General features: G+C 40.7%; 1 protein-coding gene across 5 annotated transcripts in view; it reads left to right on the top strand.

The window, feature by feature from the left end:
* Nucleotides 1-21,386, top strand: part of PLEKHG1 (pleckstrin homology and RhoGEF domain containing G1) — a 135,368-nt gene that overhangs the window by 69,931 nt on the left and 44,051 nt on the right. For 4 of the 5 annotated variants that reach the window (XM_069852122.1, XM_069852121.1, XM_069852120.1 and 1 more), the window contains one exon: nucleotides 11,921-12,456. In XM_069852122.1, the coding sequence (XP_069708223.1) occupies nucleotides 11,921-12,456 (536 nt within the window). Of the gene's footprint in view, nucleotides 1-6,286; nucleotides 6,399-11,920; nucleotides 12,457-21,386 lie in introns of those variants that run through there. The other variant, XM_069852124.1, reaches the window with a different exon arrangement.

Here is a 21,386-nt window from a genome sequence, read left to right as displayed (position 1 = left end):
AAGAAGCCTTGGGGTAGTTAGCCGTTCCTCCCGACTCTCTTGCTGTACCAGATTTTTGCTTGTATGTGGTGAGTCCCCTGCAGGGATTTTACCTCTCAGCAGTCTGCTGATGGGAGAAGACAAGAGAGGAGGGAAGGATTTTATTTTTCCCCCCCCGTCTCTTTGTTTGATGAATTGCATGGTTGAATGTTAAGGGAAAAGCTTCCCTGAGGGAAGTAAGAAGGCAACATTTGAATTTAAGGAAAAGTGTAGGCATAACAGAAGATAGTTCACTGAAGATTTAAAACTTCATGTTCTTAATTTGATCACAGGTTTTAGAAGAAAATAAATGTTTACTGCCTAAGGCTTTTTAAAACTAAACTGAGACTCTAGGTGAGTCGTGAAACATGGCTCTTTAATGCTAAGCAATGCACTGGATTACCTTGTAAGTTCCCATGTGTATAGAGTGTGGAGTTGAGAAGCCTTTGATGTTCTCTCTAAAAACAGGAACAACAAAAGGAATTGTTTTCTAGCATGGCTTGTTAGGAAAACCCTGCAGTTCTATCACAGAGTTAATACATCCTTCCCCTCCTCGGCCCCTACCCCCACTCAGTTTAGACCATAATATTTGCTTTTGTGGCCAAATTTCACCCAAGTTTGAGCTACGTGTTTTGGATTTGAGAATTGACTTGGATCCCAGCTCTAGTGTTTGAGTAAGGAGGGATTTGCTACTCTTTTCTCACAGAACACAAGCAAGTGCAAAACCCAAACAACAAGAAAAATGGTGAGATTGAATGTCCCTATCTGGAAGAAACATAGAATGCGAAGGAGAAATCTGAGAAAAATAATTCCTTTTGCTGCACTAACAGGATTTAAATTGGGAAAACAGAAAGTTAAGAATCCTGTCTGATCTAAACACTGAGAAAGCTCATCCGAGCTGTTTACTGAATACTGCCAGTTGTTAGGGCTGCATGGACGGATTTAGATGTTGTATATTATAGTTCACAAGAAGTCTGAAAACTGTCCAATGTAAAAGTGTTTGCAAACACTACAAAGGAAGAGTAATATGGTACTGACTGTGAAAGGCAAGAAAGTGGAAGGATGGTGGCAGACAATTATTGACTGATGTCTTTTAATGAATGTTTTAAATTTCTCCTATCTTTCTGTAAAACATGTAGCAGTACATTTTTGTTAAAGAGGTTTCATACCCCTCTCGTTTGTATGTTAGGCTTTTTTTCCTAAGGATTGCATAAATCCAATGGTCAGTAGAAACCTGAAGGTCCTTTTTTACTGACTTTCTTTGTAGGGTGTTATGTGTGTATAAAATTCAGTTAGAATACCTCTGAATAGGAATGTTGGAGAATTTTAATACTTCTAAATTCATGGGATTATTTTCTTGTAGCTGTTGGTAAAGGAGGCATAGGGACTCTGCAATATATATAGCTTTAATAAAGTGACTGTCTGATTCAAATTAAACATGTTATTGTTCTAATAAGAAGAAAGCGCAGAGAAATGAGTATGACTCAGCAAGTTGGTTGCCATGAATTATGCACCAAGTGTTCACTATAAGCAGGTCAAAGCCTCTAATCTGTTTGCTTCTTGCCCTGTAGCTTCTGAAGTGTGACTCTTGGCACTGTTAATCTTGAACACTGATATGTCAATAAGTGTTGCAGGCATCAACACTATCTGTACATGGGTGCAGAGATTACACTGCTTTGTACACTGACTCTGCAGTGATCTCAAATAATCTTGATTCCTACATTACTTCTTGCATACAAAAGCTCTAAGAAAAGTATTGTTTGTTTGAGGCAGGAATTTTGTTGTTCTCAGCATTTGGAGTGTGATAGGATCAGCAGCAGAAAATAAACAGTCAAGATTTAGAATGATCTCTTGTATGTGGCAGCAAAGAGACACCTTGATTTTCTGCTGTGACCAGTTGGTTTTTTGCCATTTAGCAATCTTAGTCTTCTTGACTTTACTTATGTGAAATAATGTACTCGGCTCTAGAAGCAATATAGTGAGAAGAGCTGTGGTTTATTGTAGTCCTTTGAACTTGAACACCTGCTTGGTTTCTTGTTATTTATTTTCATTTAAAGTGCTGTGAGATTTCAAAATAGCAATTATTGTATGCTGCAAAAATCTGTTGCAGTCATTTATTAAGTTCTGAGTCCTTTAACTGCCGTTGAATATGTTCCTGTTGAACTAGGATTTTGAAAGAGCTGTTAGCTTGCTGTTATAATGGCATCTTAAAAATAAAACCTAATGTTTCCTTTTAGCAGGAAGGGCATAAGAGAATGACTGATTACTTGAAATGCCACAGCCAGTCTGGCTCCAGTGGTACAGCTAAACCATCAGTATGTCTTAGTTCCAAATCGGGTAGAATTTAAGAATTATTCTCCCCAAGATGTAAATGTGAATACCACTTTGTACAGCTTTTATTTTTATTCAAGAGATGAAACCCAGAAGAAAGCCTTTATCTTATTGTAAATGTGAACATCTGTTAGTATGAGTCTGGTGTTACTATTTCATTTCTGTTCCAAAGTTCTAGTTGCTAAACTTCCTGAGGTGCAGAGGAGGTTCCAGTAAGTGTCTGCAGTTCAAAAGCAAAAGGGAGAAATTGTTTAGCTGCATTTAAAGAAAAACATCAAATATTTAAAACTTTTGAAACCCACTTCTATTTGGCATCTATCAAAGTCAGCTGTTCCAGGGAACTCGCTTTTACAAAATATGAGTGTTCTTTTCAGGCAGGATTTTCACTGGAAGGTTTTGGAACTCAATGGAAAATTCAGTAGCAAAGGTGAACAGCAGACAGATAAAATGAGTTTAAAGGAACTAATCTGCTTGTGCTAGATATTGTAGTTAGGAATTCTTATTAAATTGGTGGAGTTGAGTTGTACAAGAATGCCTTCTTTATGGTCACACAATTAAATTTTTTACTGTAACTAGTAAGAATGATTCCTAGATGCTGCATCTTTCCACTGCAGCTGTGCATCCCTCTCCAAAGTCTATTTTGCCTACTTAGTTGTTGGTCTATGAGATAGTTAACATTTTTTAATTTTAAGAACATCCCAGTGTTCTTGGTGAAGCACCAAGTGCCTTGTGCTATGTCGGGGATGCTGAGCCAAGACCTCCAGTGTGCTTGTGCTGCAATAGGCCTTGAGAGGTTGTAAACTTAAGAAGCAACTTTAGCTGGGTTAGGTGAAGTTGAAAACTTGTATTAGCATTAGTATGTTGGCATGACAGGACATTTGCTCGAAGCAGTAGACTAGTCCAGGAAGAAGTAGAAACCATACCAGCTCTTTTAAATGATGTAGTGTACGATAGAAATATACTAGTAACGTGCCAGCAGCAAAGCCTGATCCTCTGTGGTGCTGGGCAGAAAGAAAAGTCCATGTGGATTTTCATTCAGGTCATGACACTGAATGTAAAAACACTACAACATTCAAGCAACATCATGTTGAACACTTACTGTTTACTCTTCTTCACTAAACGCCAATATGAGCAGAGAATAAAGGATGTAAACCCCTTGATTACTTTATTATCTGGGATATTATTCTTTCACATACATTCATATCCATGTCTTCACTGAATTTTCATTTGCCTGGTACTGAATAGAGCAGAGCAGAACACAATAAAGGCGTCTTTAATAGGAGAGAAGTAAGCCTTCAAAATTCACAAGGAGGTGGAAAATAATCCTTTTAAAAGACCTATAAATGGAGTATCAGATCCATATGCTCTATTTGTGTTCAGCACATCAGCAGCATGTGATGGCTTGTTCCTTTTGTTAGGTGTCTCTGCAGTACTGTATACAGATTAAATAGCTACTGCATTGCAGAGAGTTATTAATACATTACACCGCACTTTCAGTGGAGATGTCAGTGTGTCCTTAAGACTGCATGTACCCTGTGGTTGAGTTATAGGTTTTTGTAAAATTTTGCTGAGGATAACTTCTTTCTTGAGTAAATCCTTAGCCTATTGGTAATAATAGAATAACAACAGTCCTAACCTCTCTAAACTCCACTTATTGTTCAGGTTCAGAAAAATCACATCTTTGTTCCAAAATAAAAACAGGTCACCCTTCTCAACTCTTAATCTTGGTGCTTTAATAACTTGATCTTCTAGCACTGTGCATACAACAGGAGGGAGCAGGAGATGGAGCAGAGAAAGGAATGCAGTTCCTGAAAGATAATGCAGATAAACAAAAGCCAACATCAGGGGACATGAAATTCTAGAAAATAAGAAGTGAGGCAAAAAAAATTATTTTTCTGGCATGTCTATGTACTGTTTCATTGGCAATGCACATTAGACAGTAAAACAGAAAGCTTTTGAGTTTCTCATCTGCACTGACTGCTCTTGGTGATATGCATGTTTAAGGTGATGGAAAGTGAGGGGTTGTTCTTGGCGAAATCCTCATATATGGGGTAAACTTCTGCTGATTTATACGTGGGAGCGTAAGGGAGAGACCTAAGGTCAAATATGTATGTGCAGCGATGAAGAGCAAGGCAGAACAGTGCAAGGACCTGAGCTCTGTTCTTTTCTCCTCCTACCTACAATAAAGTTCATGAGAGCTCACTATGCCAGTTGAGATCAGTGGCTGAAGCTCATGCTGCATTGCTGCAGCCTCTGCTTATTTTTAGCCTGTCTAAGTAGGCATGGGGCATTCTCTGTCACTGGTTGCCTCTGGGTCAGTCACTGGTATTGATTCAAGCCTTCAGAGTTGAGGAGGTTTGTCATTGCTACATGACAAAGCAGCTGGTATCATTTGTATGTTACAGGACTTCAGAGAAGTGACTGAGCAATGCCCTGTGGCTGGTTGATGCTCTACAGGTCTGCCCTGGAGTTAGTTAAAACCTCCATTAGAGGTGATAAAAGCTGCATAGGCAAGGTGAGTGCAAGGTATAAGGAAGCAGAGGTCCAGAGGAGTGAATCATTAGCTCCTGACAGAAATACATGAGACTGCGGAGCATAGCAAATTTATGTTAAATTTGCCATATTCAGGTTATTTAGTTGAGTACCGGGGTTCTGCACTGTGTCTGTACTGAGGACTCTGGGACCAGTGTGGTCCATCCTGTGACAGTGAGTGTGTCCAGATCTTAGATAGATGGTGGCTCTGTCTGAAGTACTGCACAGATCCTGCAAAAAGTGTGCATGTGTATGTAAATCTTTTAATGTAAATAGGCAAGTATCAAAAAATACCTCAAAATCTTCAGGAGGATGTATGCCAGAGAGCACGTCTCAATGATCTCAGATATTACAGCACGGCAATGGGTTGTAAACAAGTGATCTTTTAGCAAGGCTAAAAGGGACTTTCACCTTGACAACCCTGATGTTCGAATCAAAGTGTTTCACAGGTTTGCAAATGGTCTTAAGGCTGTCTTTGCTTCCTTTTTTTTGCCTCCATTTTCCTGCTGAAAGGTGTTGTTCAAGGACACTCTTTAGGAAAACTCAGAATGAAGCAGAGGCTGTGTTGCTTCCAAGAAGAAGGAGACTAAATTTCAAGTTAAATCTTAAAAATTGAGTATCTGTTTGCAGGCTAGGATTGAGCATGTAGCAGTTAGAGCACACCTGGAAAGTGGTGCCAGCAGCTGGGAAATCTTTTGTCTTCTTTTGACTCCAATCTCCCAAGACAGAAATGTCATCACCCCCTCTGCAGGCCAAGAGAGCCATCAGCTTTCCCACAGGTTAGCACCAGTCTGTATCCATTTTTCTCTGTTTTTCCTTTCCTTCATTGTGATTTAGCACAAAGGACTTAATGGTTTGGTTTTCACGTTTTCTCTAGAAAGTTGTTCCTCTCTCTCTTCAAAAAAAACACGATAGCTTTGCAAACACCCTGCAAAAGCCTGTTCCTGTTAGGGCAGAATAGGATGCAGAATGATCCTATTGCTGAAGATCATCCTATTGCATCGCAGGTTCATAGGAGTTTCTTACGTAAACACAGACATTTCACAGTACCAGCAACTGACACATTTGCTTTACATGCTTATCAATATTGTCTGCAAATCAAGGAGCAAAGCAAAATAAATGCCGTGGAAGTGGGGGCTCCATTTGATGTTTTCACAGACTTGTGACTGGAAAAATGGAAGTTAGTGGGTGTTGCTCAGTGAAGTGTGCATTTTTAAGTTACCCCTGGTGATGCCTATTGTCCTGTCCCTGAGTTGCGTGATGTCATGTTTCATTTAAGGCTCTTAGCAATGCCGAAGACTGTCGATGTGCTGGGAAAAAGGTGGTGAGAAAGTTGTGAATCAGGTTTCTGTACAGCCTTTGTGTTTAGGGTTTTGATAGATAAAAGCTGACTCATGCAATATTTCTGCCAAAGGAGCTGTAGAGACTAGTAAGAGCTTCTCATTTTACCTGAGTGCCCAATGAGGTAATTCGGGAACAGCTGAAGGCAGAGCCCGTGCCTCTCCTCTGCTGTACAGGTATGTTGTGGGTTGTTTGGAGAGGACTGGAAAAATAGAGAGGACTTGTTCATCCTGGATGTGAGAAGCCAGAGGCATTCCTCAGTGGTGAGATACTGTCGCAGAGGGTTTTCCCTTGCAATAATGTTCTCTGACATTAGCATGCTTGGTTGTGACAGAGGCTATTCTGCTTTAAATGGGGGGAGGGAGGGACGGCAGTAATTTGTCAGACAGAGGCACACTAGTGTTTGACTTTTTTTCTTTTGCCATAAGATTTCTAATAAATGGGATTTCTGTTGCTCAAAGTTCAGTTACTTGGCAGTGTATCGTTTGTGACAGTTCAGACTAGACATCTGATCCTGCAAATACTGTAGCTCTCTAACGTAGTTTTCTTTACAGAGGGTGTTAGTTTTAGGAATTATATGTTCATATGCAGAATTTAGTAATTAGAAATCTGCTGACCTTCACTTGGACGATACTCAGAGCATAGAATATAGGGAATGTAGTTAAGATCATGTTGGGATTCTTGCAGTGAATGTATTTTAATCCTTCTCAGTCAGGCATTTATGTTTCTCATTTCCAGTGCTGCGTTTAAATATGATACTGAATGTAGAAATTGTTCTAAACAGTCTTGCTTAGTTGTATCCACAGTATGAATGCTTATTTCAAACACAAAAATATCTCAAGAAAAATGCAGGAAACATTTCATGTAGGCTCATCATTTTTACATGATTAAACTTCCAGAGGATGTGAAGCCTATAATTTCTGGTAACGTTGACTTTGTAGATAAGATCTGAGGTGCTCTTTTTCATGCCAGGAGAAGGGCAACAACAGTATCAATTATGAATATCAATTGACTTCTGAGTTTTTAGTCATGCAGTATGTCTTAAAATGTCATGTGCAGTAAACAACGTGGAGGAATAACCACCTATATTTAGATAGGGCCTGGGGATCTTTATGTTTATAAATAAAATTGTCTTGAAGCACTTTACCTCTTATTGTATGCTAGTGTTCTAGAGGAATCGAAGCTGCAGAGATAGTGGAAAGCCATTTATCATTACCATGAAGGGGGTATTTGTTAAAGAAAAGTAAGTAAAAGAAGAAATGTATGCATTTTTGGTGAGAACTTGTTTATGACTGTGTGCTGAAAACATGAGATGTACCAAGGTAGCTGCTTTGCATGTGCCTTCAGTGTTGTAGCTAATATTACAGTTGCCTGTTAGGGTGAAACATGGATCTTTCTTGCCCTTGCACTGCTGTAGAGTAGGGACGTGGTGTTGTTCTTTTTATGGAGTGCTTTGGGGTTGTGCCATGCTTGTGTGTGTGTGTCACAGGGAGGGCCAGAGGGAGCAGAGAGGTTCGCAGGGTCTGGGGAGGGGGAGAGGCTAGCTGAATTCATGCAAAGGCACCAACAAGAAATGACCTTGTTAGGGGAGCATGTTTCCTTATGAGTAGGGACAAGTAGTGATTATCCTCCTTTCATTGCTGAACTAACAAGTAATTACTGTTATTCCTTAATTAAAGTATGCAAATTGAAGCTTTCATTTTGCTTTCTCCCTGACTGAGTTAAATACCGTTATTCACAACTCACAAAAGTTCTCAGTATTATTTTGGTTCATCATTGAAAAGGTTTAGTAAACACAAGGATGCCTAATAAAAAAAGCAGTGAACCAGGCCAGATGTGGGTCAGGGCATACAAGACTTACTCGAAGCCTGTGTTTCTGCGAGGGTCTCAGGGTACCTATAATTATGCTGTTTGCAGCCTGAGTTCTGGTGAATGCACCTGTCTGCTGGTGCTGCTGCTGAAATTGGTGGCTGCTGGGGTGGGGGCTCGCTCTCATTAATTCACTTGTGAATTTTAAACTTGGCGGGCAGTACAGACCTTAGACAGCTGGTGCAAGAATGAAGTTACTTAGCGGTAAAATTGCAGAGTAAAACTGTTCCAAGGCTCTGAAAAGCCAAATGCTAGACCGTGACAAGAGAAAGAGGACGGACACGTGGCTGTGGCAAAGAACTGCATTCAGCTGCTACTTTTTTCTTTTGGACTTGTGACTGCAGAAATCATCTAAAATACTTGTCCCTGATTTCAAAAGTGGGGGTAATGCTGCTTTGTCTCAGAGGGATTTCTGAAAATAAAGCAGTTGAAGCCTTGGAAGATTACATATCCTATGCCTTTGGAAAGGGCTATGGGTTTTCTAACAGCTACATGTAGCTGAGGCAGAAACTGAGGGCTAGTCAGAGCCAGGGCTTGTCCCCAAGCCCTGACTTCTGTGGGCAGGTTGTTTAGCCTGGAGAAGAGGAGGTTGAGGGGAGACCTCATTGCTCTCTACATCTACCTGAAAGGAGGTTGTAGACAGGAGGGAGCTGGCCTCTTCTCCCAAGTGTCAGGGGACAGGACAAGAGGGAATGGCCTCAAGCTCCACCAGTGGAAGTTCAGGCTGGACATCAGGAAAAAATTTTTCACAGAAAGGGTCATTGTGCACTGGAACAGGCTGCCCAGGGAGGTGTTTGAGTCACCTTCCCTGGAGGTGTTTAAAAGATGAGTGGATGAGGTGCTGAGGGGCATGGTCTAATGATTGATGGGAATGATTGGACTCGATGACCCAGTGGGTCCTTTCCAACCTAGTGATTCTATGATTCTGTTGTAAGTGTTTGATACAGAGCTTGCCAGCTGAGGAAAGGAAGCTGATTCCTGGGTTTGCGCCTCACTCAAATCCCTGGTCCCGCTTGTCCTGCCTTTCTGCTGGGTTCATCAGCAGCATAGGTGCCTGTGTGCCATCTGTGTGGACCCCAAGAAATGTGTTTCACTGATTGGAGACATAATGGGCAAAATTATAGCTAAAGCTCTCCACAGAGAAGCCAAATGACCAATTTACACCTGGCTGTGAAAGGAGTAAGAATGAAGTAAAAGGAAACTTTTGGGGTTAGCAGGATGAGGCTTTTAGGACAATACAGACCAAGATTTTCAAATAGCAAATAGTATTTTTTTGGTGTAATTTATGTGGAAACATACAGAAATAGTAATTTGTATAAAAAATGGGGGAATTTGAGCCAGCTGTGATGCATGCAATTAGTTATCTATGCCTAGCAGGTGCCTGGGGTTCACTAAGGTCAGTGGGAATAGAGGTGTTAAAGAGCAAGCCCATTTTAACTATAGCAACTGATCCTTGTTGTTTTTTTTAATAAGCAATGACATTGTTATTAAATAAGAAAATAAGGAGTTTGGGTTGGTTTGTTCTTCTAAGGTATGCTCCTAGATAGAAGTATGTCTTATTAAAAACTACATTTAACATTTATTCCGACTCCAATTTCGTTGACCTGAACTGTGTTTTGTTTGTATTTTATATTAATGGCCTGACAAGATTTGTGGAGAAAATATTACATGTTAATGCCTGCAGGTTATCTGAGCGGCAGTCCACATATCAGTGAAACAGGAATAAAAGACTGTGGAGTAATGGAATGTCACAGGAACCCTTTGTTCCCCCCCAAAATGTGGCTAAGCAGGTGTTTCTTTGTCATGTAATTTTAGTAAAATGTCTCAGGGTAAGTTAGCGGAGGAGTGTCCCTATTATTTTGTTTATCCTGTGCATTTTTTAAGGGGGTTTACATCTGCACAGCAACACTGTGCTTTTTAACTCAATGTGAAAAATGATCCAAAGCTGATAACAAAAATACATTCTTCCTTATCAAAAATGCATACTTTCTTATCACAAGCAATAGGAAGGCAAATGTCTTTGTCCATACCCTTTTAGAAGCAAGAGAACTTCACTGCACTCTTCAGTTTTAAATATTTCCCTAGTTTATTCCCTTATATTTTATTTTTGGAATTTGTACTTGATGTGGTTGATTCAAATGGGGTAAGAAAATATGCTTCTATGCTGCAAAATGAGAAGAGCCTAGCACAAAGAAAGGCTATAGGTTTTCATACTTCAAAGTAAAACCAAGAGTACAAAGGTGCCAAATTAGGTTTTTAATCTAATGGCCAATTTCTGACCCATGTAATGACAAAATTACTCTGAGTTAATTCCATGCATTACCTTGAGGGCAATACTGCTCCTTAACAGAAAGCTAATACCATCATCACTGAAATGGCATTATTAATTACTCCTGTACAAATAAAATCTTATGCATGCAAGACAGGCCAAATAAAATATTATTTTATTGTCTTCTTTGTTTGCTTGCTTTGGATTTTTTTTATTTTAAAATAAATAATAGCGTTTGATTTTGAAAAATGAGAATGTCGCTTTCTGCTTTGACTAAAATTCTCCTTCTGCACCCTCCTCCACCTCCCAAGACCAACAGCAGCAGGACCTGTGTCCAGGAGGTTTCTGCTTGTAATTGCATAGCCAGTCAGCCCCAGTTTAAGAAGGGCCACCTTAAAGGTTAGGCGGGTTTAAATTGCAGCTTCCTGACTTTATGGTTTTTTACTGAAACTGCTGTCTAGAGCTGTAATTGCCAGTATGTTTTTTTGAAAAATGAGATTGTCGTTGGCTTAAAATAAGGACCAACCCACTGTGTGGGTAGCTTCAGTATTCATTTTCTTCCTGAATTGTCACAAGTTTCCCTTTTTCATGGGAGACATTCTGAAATTCTTTGAGTTTGAGGCACGATTTTTTTGGGTGGACACGTTTTACTGGAACAAAACCTTGAAGTATTCAGTTTACCTGCAGCTACTTTTGCACATTCTCATGGTGCATCATACACAACTTGGCCAGAAAGAAATCTGCATTGCATCATGGACAGTGTCCTGCAGGGCATTTTGGCAGTAAAAAGAAAGTGGAATTGAAATGCCGACAGGAAGACAGACGTCTTATTTTGTTGTTGCACTGATGTGAAAAACAGCTTTGGGTCATTTCAGCAGGGGGTAATACTCTGGCTTGAGTTGAACAGTTTTAGAATGACTTATTTTCCCAGTAGAAAACTGAATTATTTGGCAGCAGACTTTCCTGTGGGATCTCTTTTCTTTTTTTTCTTTTTTTTCAGAAGCTACGTTATTTTCATTGGGAAATCATTCTGGTTTTAGTGTTTTTGTGCAAGCCACAGAGCTGATAATTGATAACTGCTTTCAGTTTTTGTTTGACTGTTGGCCTTACAGTGTTCAAAACACAAGATACTGTCTGGTATCACTGTGTGATTCTTGAGTTTTCTAAAGCCTCTAAACCAGGGTCATTGCTCAGCTTGGGGACAGCGGGGGCTGCTCCTCAGAGTCTTTTTTTAACCTTAAGGAAAGTCTTTGAGCCTTATTTCTCATCTGGGCAGTGCACTCACTAGCACTGAGCCCAGCACCCTGGCACAAGAAGGATGTGCCAGAGCCATATATATGAACAGGAGGTATATGGTGCCTGTGTAGCAACCCCCAGTGAGGGATCACCACCACCTGAAAAGCATTAGAGCCACAGTGACCCCCAAATTGTGTTGTTCTGGTTATCTTTTAGTTAAAGTTTTGTGTTCAAAAAGCTTTAACAGTATCTGTTTTCAACTTTTGTGCTTTGTGGAACAGCAACAGTAAACTCACTTCTTCTGTTTACTTTTATATTTTTTAGATGACTTCCACTTACCTCTTGATGTTTTACCAGCTGTGACGGAGGCCCTTGACTCCAAGACAAAAGAGGAAGATTTGCATAAGGAGAGCAGACCTTTCCACTATTGTGAAAAAAAAACCATGGACCTGTCAGACAGTGATCGTCCCATCAGCTTTAGCTCCACTTCCTCCTCTGCTTCCTCTAGGGACAGCCACTGTTCCCTAGGAAGCAGAATGACTTTGGTTTCAAACAGCCACTTGGGCTTGTTCAACCAGGATAAAGAAGCAGGTGCCATCAAGCTAGAACTGGTACCAGCCAGGCGATTTTCCAGCAACAAGCCACATAAAAACTCCACAGAGCAAGAGGATCCTGAGGAAAGCCTTGATAAAAGGCTAACCATGACAAGGAAAGCAGAAACAAAAGGAGCGAGCAAAAACTGTTCAATGTCCTTGGTCACAGAGCCCACCAGTCCCAAGCTCCTCTACGTAGACAGAGTTGTCCAAGAGATTGTGGAAACAGAGAGGATGTATGTGCAGGATCTAAAAAGCATTGTGAAGGTAGGTGTCCTGGTTAGGATAGTGTTAACTGTTCCATGATGCTATTTTTTACATCGCTTGATTTCACAGCGGGACAGATGGATCTGACAATGAAATAGGCATTTGCTGGTCTATATAAATTAGTGTAACATCATTTGTTCTTGTGTGTTTCTAGTGGGTTTTTTTTTTTGGTTAGATGAATCTAAATTGTTACTGTGTGTTCATGAAGAAATAACAGGAAAAAGAAACAATTTACAGTTGACAGCAGTAGTGAAGAAAGAGTGGTAAACTTTTTGAAGTAGTATTTATTTACAAAAAAAAAAGTGCAATACTCTATTTCCTAAAATGTGTAGCAAGAAGCAGGCAGCTTGTTTGCCCTTTTAAAGGCTTTATCTGAAGGGTCTTACTTACTGATTCTCCCCACACCTCATCCTAGTCCTGCAAGTTTTTTCCTGCCTCTCACATTTTCATGCAGTTCACAGCTGCAATCTGTTCACTCCATATCCTTGCTCAGTAGTATTAAATATGGCACGTATACTTGCTGGAAATCCCTGTTGTTTGCCTGTTATGAAGGAATTATGTTTTCTTCAATACCAATTCTGAATGGGTGGTGCTAATAAGTGGATGTAGCATTTATTAGCAGTAGTGAAGTTACTGTCTAATCCTCCAATGAACAGCGTCTTTCATTTTCCCTTTCAAGTACAGGGAAAATATGGATTTGTCCTTCTGTGGATTGTTCTGCCCGCTCCATGTGACTGTGCTGCCAGTCATGTTCTCTTGTCTTTTTGAAGATGACAATCAAGTCCCTTGGTTTGTAGTCTAAAATAGTTAACCTATGTTTGTATGACTACGCACAAAGAAGGATTTCTAGAGACTGCATGCTTAATATGCTATTTATAGAATGTACAGCTTTAGGTAGGTTTATGTGGTCATCTGGAAAAAAAGAAGTATCAGTCAGCTGGAGACACTCTTCCCACCCACAGTTCCAACCCACTTGGTCCCCCAAGAAATGAAGAGGAAGAAAAGCAAAGGCTTTGATAACATAAGTGCATGTCATGATTAAACACCCTCACCCCACAAGTTTTCACAAGAAAGGCTTTTTCTGAAATAATTTATTAGTTTCTGTAGCTGGTGCTGTTTCTCTACATTCAGCTGTTTCCTAAGCCTTATCTTGGAGTATTTAAGGTTGTCATATGTTGCAGAAGCAAGCCAGTTTCTGTGCGTAGTCACTATTCATGGGGCATGACCTCTATGGTTTTGGAAATCTTAGCTCTCACTCATCCTTCTATGCAGTAAACTATACAACTTGAGAAATAGGTAATTTTCATTAAAATCTTGAAACCATTTTTACATTTACAAGTAAGGAGACCAGTAAATGCTTGCTAGAAATACTCCATCTACTGTAGTGATGCTTAAAGTAAATGTGGCAAATGCTTTTGACGTTATGAAAGAACTGGAGGAATTCTGAAATACTTAAGTGTATTTCCTACAGCAACTAATATATAATGAATCTTGAAAGCTTTGTGTGGCACTGGACAGCCTATTTGAGAGACAGAGCAGATGGCAGTGGGGCTTTTCTTGGATAGGTGTTGAAGATTTGAGGGCTTCAAAGGACCTTCTTCCCATGGTGTGGCGTGGACAGTGGGGAACCAGCTACCTCAGGCAGTGCATGTTTACTTGGTCTTAGGTAAGGGAGGTGTGACTGGAAGTGTGTTAAAGAGGAGCCCATTTTATACATTTCTCAGGATTCTTTTCTCCTCAAGTTACTTTAGCAATGCTGCAGTGATTTGCCTAACCCAGGGTGGGGGCTGGGAGAAGATTTGGAAGTGTAGAGGCATCAGCAGGAGTGTCACAGCCTTACGGATTTTGATTTATCTGAGTCTCTCTGACTTAAGGTCATTTAGTTTGGCAGACAGCTCACTGGTGCTGAGCCAAAGTAAGATGAAGGGAAGCAGCTTGATCTGTCTTATTTTCCAGATAAACATTGGTCAGATTTTGGCAACTGGTTAGGAAATGGGATGAGAATGGGAAAAGAGGAGCTGGGGAAGGGTCAAAGGATAACTGCTGCCCCAGAAGTGTGTGGGAACTAGAGAGAAACATGAAGGTAGGAGCTGGTGGAGGAACATATCAGCAAATGAACCAGTGGTAAGTGGAGAGGGAAAATCATTAGAGGGAAAACAATAGGAGGAAATTAGAGAAACCCCAGGAAGTGAAAAGTTGAGGGGAGTATAAAACTGATTGAAACTATAGCTCTCTAGTGAGTGTTGCAGATGATTGCAATGCAGCAGCTTATGTACACAGACTAAAATGAATAAGGTTTTTTTTAAGTGGGACTTTTTCTTAGCAGGGTGGGGAAGGAAGATGAGAAACAGCACAACCCAGGTACAAAGAGCTAACAGCTGAAGAGATGTCAGACTGAGGATGGCATAAGAACAAAAAGGGAAAATGAATAGGTACTATCTTGGAAGCGTTCAAGGACAGGTTGGATGAGGCCTTGAGCAGCCTGGTCTAGTGGGAGGTTTCCCTGCCCATGGCGGGGGCGGGGCTGGAACTGGATGATCTTTAAGGTTCCTTCCAACCAAACCCATTCTGTGATTCTATTTTAGTCACTCTCTACACCCAGCTGAGAACTGTAGGTCCAGCCCTGTTCAATGTCTTTATCAATGACCTGGATGAAGGCATTGAGTGCACCCTTAGCAAGTTTGCAGGCGACACTAAGCTGGGTGGAAGTGTGGATCTGCTGGAGGGTAGGGAGACTTTGCAAAGGGATCTGGACAGGCTGGACCGCTGGGCTGAGTCCAATGGCATGAGGTTTAAGAAGGCCAAGTGCTGGGTCCTGCACTTGGGGCACAACAACCCTATGCAGTGCTACAGACTGGGAGAAGTCTGTCTAGAAAGCTGCCTGGAGGAGAGGGACCTGGGGGTGTTGGTTGACAGCCGACTGAACATGAGCCAGCAGTGTGCCCAGGTGGCCAAGAAGGCCAATGGCATCTTGGCTTGTGTCAGAAACAGCGTGACCAGCAGGTCCAGGGAGGTTATCCTCCATCTGTACTCGGCACTGGTGAGACCGCTCCTCGAATACTGTGTTCAGTTCTGGGCCCCTCACCACAAGAAGGATGTTGAGGCTCTGGAGAGAGTCCAGAGAAGAGCAACAAAGCTGGTGAAGGGGCTGGAGAACAGGCCTTATGAGGAACGGCTGAGAGAGCTGGGGTTGTTTAGCCTGGAGAAGAGGAGGCTGAGGGGTGACCTTATTGTTCTCTATAACTACCTGAAAGGAGGTTGTAGAGAGGAGGGTGCTGGCCTCTTCTCCCAAGTGACAGGGGACAGGACAAGAGGGAATGGCCTCAAGCTCCGCCAGGGGAGATTTAGGCTGCCCATTAGGAAAAAATTTTTCACAGAAAGGGTCATTGGGCACTGGAACAGGCTGCCCAGGGAGGTGGTTGAGTCACCTTCCCTGGAGGCGTTTAAGGGATGGATGGATGAGGTGCTGAGGGGCATGGGTTAGTGTTTGATAGGAATGGTTGGACTCGATGATCCGGTGGGTCTCTTCCAACCTGGTGATTCTATGATTCTATGATCTAGTTTAATGCTTTTTGTCCCCCAGTAGTGGGGATTTGCTGATGCTACCCATTCTGTTGACAATGGAAACATACTCTAAAAGAACATGTTCTTACTGTTGTTTCCAGCACTCTGAAACAGATTTTAGAGCTAGAATTGAGATGGTGTCAAAATTGTTGCCTATGAATCCACCCTCTAAATTTCTGATATAAAGCAAAGCATGTTTGCCTGCGATGCACAATCAAGATATTTTTTTGGTGTGGTGATGGTGTTGTGTTTTGGTGGGGTTCAAGTGTGTTTTGGGGTGGGGTGATGAGTGGGAGCTTTTTTTTAGTTTTGCTTGTTTGGTTTGTTTTGCTTTTTAAGACATCCACACTCTTTCCCATCATCCAGATTTTAAATGAATATCTTAAACATGACTGGACACAATATTAAACCCCGAGGTATGCTGTTAGTCACTAGCCTCCAACTAGGTTTTGTGCTTTTGATCACCATTTGTCCATTCAGCCAGTTTTTGGTCAATCTCACTGTCTACTTATCCAATGCGTGCTTCATCAGCTTGTCTGTGAGAATTTTATGGGAGATGGCTTCAGAAACCTTTTGACGCTAGGGGAGACAATATCCACTGCTCTCCAATCATCTGCCAAGCCAGCCATTCAGTCATAGAAGGTGCTCCAGGTGGTCACCTTCCCCTTGATGAATCCATACTCACTGTTCTTGATTACTTTCTTGTCCTTCATGTGCCCAGAACTGGTGTCCAAGATCAGTTGTATACAAAGGTTAAGGACATACACAGCTATTCACAAGTGACTCTTTAACATGGATAGTGTGAAACTGCATGTGGGTTTCTGGTACTTTTCATCTTATCCAAAGTCAGCTCATTAAGAGTTAGCCTAGCATAGTATTTTGGGCAGTGTCTGTTCAGCCTATGTTATCCTTAGAATGTATAGAGTTATCATGCTTGACATAAAAGGCTATGGACTGAATGAGGCAAACGAGAACTTTGATGCCTTTATTGACCCAAATACTGCTAGGTCATTAAATACATAAATAAAAATAATCTAAAAAGGCATATCTTCTATTGGCTTTTGAGTATCTGGGTAGTCTTTTTTTTCTTAACAGTACCAAAATGCTACACAGTGTAGAAGTTAACTTCGTTGGACATGGCTAATGTGTTCTTCAACTGATATTGTAGACCTGCTGAGGTTCTCCAGCTTTCCTTTAAATTGCTGATAACAAGTATTTCATGAACTTAGGTTGAGTGAGAGGAGGCCATACAGGCACTATTTGGTCCCTTTGCCCCAGGATATGCTTCAAAAACAACTGCTTTTCTAGCCGGTATAGCCATTTTATCTGTGACTTGAAAGGACAGCTGAATTATGATTGTTTTGAGGCATGCTGCTGTGATTCTTGCACAGGCAAGCATTGTAACAAAGATAGAGTGAACTTTCCCATTGTTTGGTATGTTTTATCAGATGATCTGTTAAGTATAATTAAAATCTTGAATTAGTACAGCTTGAAGCATGTTTTGGGCAAGTTTGTTATGAGAAATCGGATACCTCTGCTTCCTGCTTATGTCACATTGACAGGTGTACTGGCCAGGGCAGAATCTGCAGACCTTCTCCAGGACCCAGCTTGATGTTTTCAAGTGATAATTTAGTTCAAATAGGCTTCAATTAGAGTAACTTACTGAAGTAACTTTTTTTTTCCCCCTGAGTAAAATGCTGGTCCTGAGTTTATAATAAAAATGTGTTTTGCTCTTGCGGTTCATAGGAATTGGAAGCCCACATTTATAATATGCACCAATGCTTGTAACTGTGGAAAGAGACATTTGCATTTGTTTTACCTCTGCAAATTGAAGAAATAATGTAAATGCGCTATTATAGTGCATGCATCTGTCATGTTACATAAAATATACTCGCACAGTGATACCAGCCCAGTGAGAACACCTAGATCCACTGCATGAACTTCAGCCATTTGATATAAGAACTCCTATCTGTAAAATAATACCTGTAAAAAGTTGTTGGCATCTATACAGTAACTAGAGGGGAGCAAAGTGTGCATTGTCAGTGTATTTCACACGTAGTTGATGCAAATTGAGGTTGAGCTTCAGGAATCTTGGAACTCCATCTGCATTCTGGGAGACTTCTTTTATGTGAATAAGTTTCTCTACCCTTTCACTCCAAACGTGACATTTCTTAAACCATCCCTGTTGGAGTAGTTGAAGTCTCCCTCCTTTCTCTGTTCCAGATGTTTGGTCCCACTGTATTTAAAACTCCTAATTCAAGCCTTTATACCCACAAAGTCCCATTCTTCTCTGCACAGTCTTCTGCCTTATGGTCTCCCTGCCCATCTGTCCTAAGTCTTGTCTCAGTAAATCCCACCCTTATCCACTGTAACTCCATATTTTCAAATTTCCTTATGTGATTTATCACTTTTTAGTCTTTCTCTTTCTTATGTTCATAGTGTCTGCTGATTCTAGATCTCTCTCCATAGTTCTCTTGGCAAGTGTGAAAACACTCTCTTAAACAACTTGTCGAAATCTTTTACCAGGTCTACTGTAGTTCTCCTTCTATACCTCAAGTGGGTTTTTTTTGTTCCATCTTTCTTTTCTTCTTATGTTTTCATCACCATTCCTAAGTCTTCTGCTGTCTTAAGGTCTACTAACATTGAGTCTCAATCTTCTGGTGTCGATCAAGCTTTGTTCACATTTTCTCCCTCAAATCTTCCTGTAAGACTTACTTGTGTCTCCTCTGCCCTGGAACTACACGCACACTTCTCCGCATTGCATAAGGTTTGTGGAGGGTCACTGAGACGCAGGAACAATCTTTTCCCTGCTCTTGCTTCAGAGGAGCAGATATGAGCCAGATCTGACTGGCAGCATCTGAGAATTGCGATTGGGCATTAAGACCTTGTGAAGCCTGAGCCGAAATAGGCAGAGGACCACTGCTAAAAGTTTCTAGTGGGAATATGCAAATTTGAGGGGTTTCTTCCCCTTCCCTGCCCTCAACACCCATCCCTCCCCCAGAAGGATGAAAGGTCTGGAGATTTGGACAAAGACAGCAGAAAGCATACTCTCAGAAACAAAGTCTCCATTATGCTACAGTCTGCTACTGCCCCTCCTTGAGTTGTGAGGGCACGGCTTATGTCCCTGCTAGTAACCCTGGGGGTGCTTATCTTCTTAGGGGAAAGGTCACCAAAATTTTTCAACATGAGCAAAGGCAAAAAGGGCGTTCTTTCTCAAAAAGGCCTGGGGGAATATTTTTGCTGAAATCTCCTCTAAGATAACTAAGCAAGGAGGCAGCTTTCTGGCATGGAAAGCTTCATCCAAGGTGAGAAAGTCTGTCAAAGTTATATATCCTTTTGGGGAGTGGGGAGAAGCCTTATAAGGGGAAATATTAAATGTTTGCGGTAGATACGCGTTGTGGCACCAATGATTAAGGGAAGCCCTTCTGAGAGGAAGTCAGTATCGTAGTTTTATTGTTCCCAGTTTCCTGCCTCCCAGTGCTGTGGTTAGAGGATGTCTCTTTATACATTTTAGACATATAGTTAAAAAGACAGCTCTGAAGATTGTGTATGCACTGTTGCTTCTTGCGGTGCATTAGTAAAAGCATAACTGCTTGTGTGCTGGGTTTTCAGATAGCGTAACTCTGAGAGAAAGTAAATTCCTCCTAGATTCAAAGGATCCCAGTATAGCTAAGGCACCCCAGAATGTTTGTTCACACATTATACTTAACTTCCATTTGCAGACTTTTTTTCTATGGCTGCCAATTTACATGCCTGAGGAAGGTACCTTTAGGTTGTTGACATAAGTTGCATGTGAAGATGTTATTCTGCAAAAGTACCTCTGTTGTGCAAACCAGAATTCCAACACCCACCAGAAAGACATGGTTTAATTACCAGAGCTGAAATTTGTGAGCATATTATAGATGAGAAATTTTGCAGGGATGTTCACTGGAAAGCTTCCTGAATGTTATTGAGAATATAATTGTGATGTAAGAGGATGTGCCACTCCCTCCTATATAAAGTATCCTGAATTTTATGTCACTGTAGTACTTACCAGACTGTTATCACAATATTCTTGTGAGGCTTTTTATCACTTTTATGTCACTCAATATAGGAAGCAGTGATGTGCAGTAAGATCAGAAGTTGGTGTAGTGTGTCACTGGCTGTAAAGCTATCGTGCAATACCTCAACTTAATGTATAGGTGTATAGCACTGCAAGTTTGCAACTCTTTTTGACAGATTACGAACTTAAATTAATTATTTATCTTAGATCTTCAGCTCAAAAGGGAGAATGCAGATGATGAGTCATGATTTTCAGAAGTTTTACTTTTAATTTTCTTATAAATGGAGTGATGATTTAGAAACAGGCTCTCCACTCTGGGGCCAGCTGCAGAGCTTATCCCATACAGAGAGAAAAGGCATTTAGCTTAGATTTAAAGTAGAACAGTGATATTCAGAGTGAGGGTCTTCCTTCTTTGAAGTTTGTCTTGCTATAATGTAAAAAACAGTGAAAAACAGGTTAGCCTACATACTGTTCTTTCTGACTAGGGATTGATCCTTATGCATTTAAAAATTAGGATGAGAAATTTAAGTTACCTGTAAGACAGATACTGTGATCATGACAGTGACAGGTTTAACTGTGATTAGTATTTGGTATGCCTTTGAGCTGATGAACTTTCACACTGCTTATTTATTCATCCTTGAAGGAAGAGATGCATCAAATTCTGATTGATCTCCTCAGGGAAAGCATGGCTTAAGAGCAAAGAAATTTTTCTCCAGTAATATTGAGATATGGTAACTAAAACAAAATGGTGAATGAGAATCTTAGAGCCTTCAAGAAGCCTTCTTGAAGTCTTTGAAGTTTACAGAGTGACAGCAGTATAAATTGGAGCAGAGAAATATTCCACTTAAAAGAAATCTGTAATAAATTTGGAAACAGGTGTATTGGAGAACGTTAATGTTGTGTTTCTGGCGCTGGTGTTTAAAACTCAGGGCCCTAATCTGCACTGGAGACTGAGAGGTGGGATATCTAGTAACACCACAAGATATGTTACCAAGCAGGTGTAAACAGCTGTTCTGGCTGCCCTTAAGGAAATACTAAAGTATATCAGACTTCTTTTTTTCTGAGGCAGTAGGTCTGTTCAGTTTTCCATGCAGACTTCTTGCTTCCTGGATGTAAGCCATATTAAACATCCTAAAGCAACCTAAAGTGATGGAAGTATACACAAACTGTTGTTCATTTTTGTGTCTTACATAGTTCTAGATGAGGCTATTTCTGAAACTTGGATTCTTGAACAAAAATATTTTGTAAGCTATGTATGTTTATCCATACTCTTAAATGAAATAAAAAGAAAAGCAGAAGCAAAACGCAAACCTTGTTTTTATGG

The sequence above is a fragment of the Phaenicophaeus curvirostris genome, chromosome 2 (genome assembly GCF_032191515.1).
Source record: "Phaenicophaeus curvirostris isolate KB17595 chromosome 2, BPBGC_Pcur_1.0, whole genome shotgun sequence".
Taxonomy (NCBI): Eukaryota; Metazoa; Chordata; class Aves; order Cuculiformes; family Cuculidae; genus Phaenicophaeus; species Phaenicophaeus curvirostris.
This window is presented reverse-complemented; position numbering and strand designations above follow the sequence as displayed.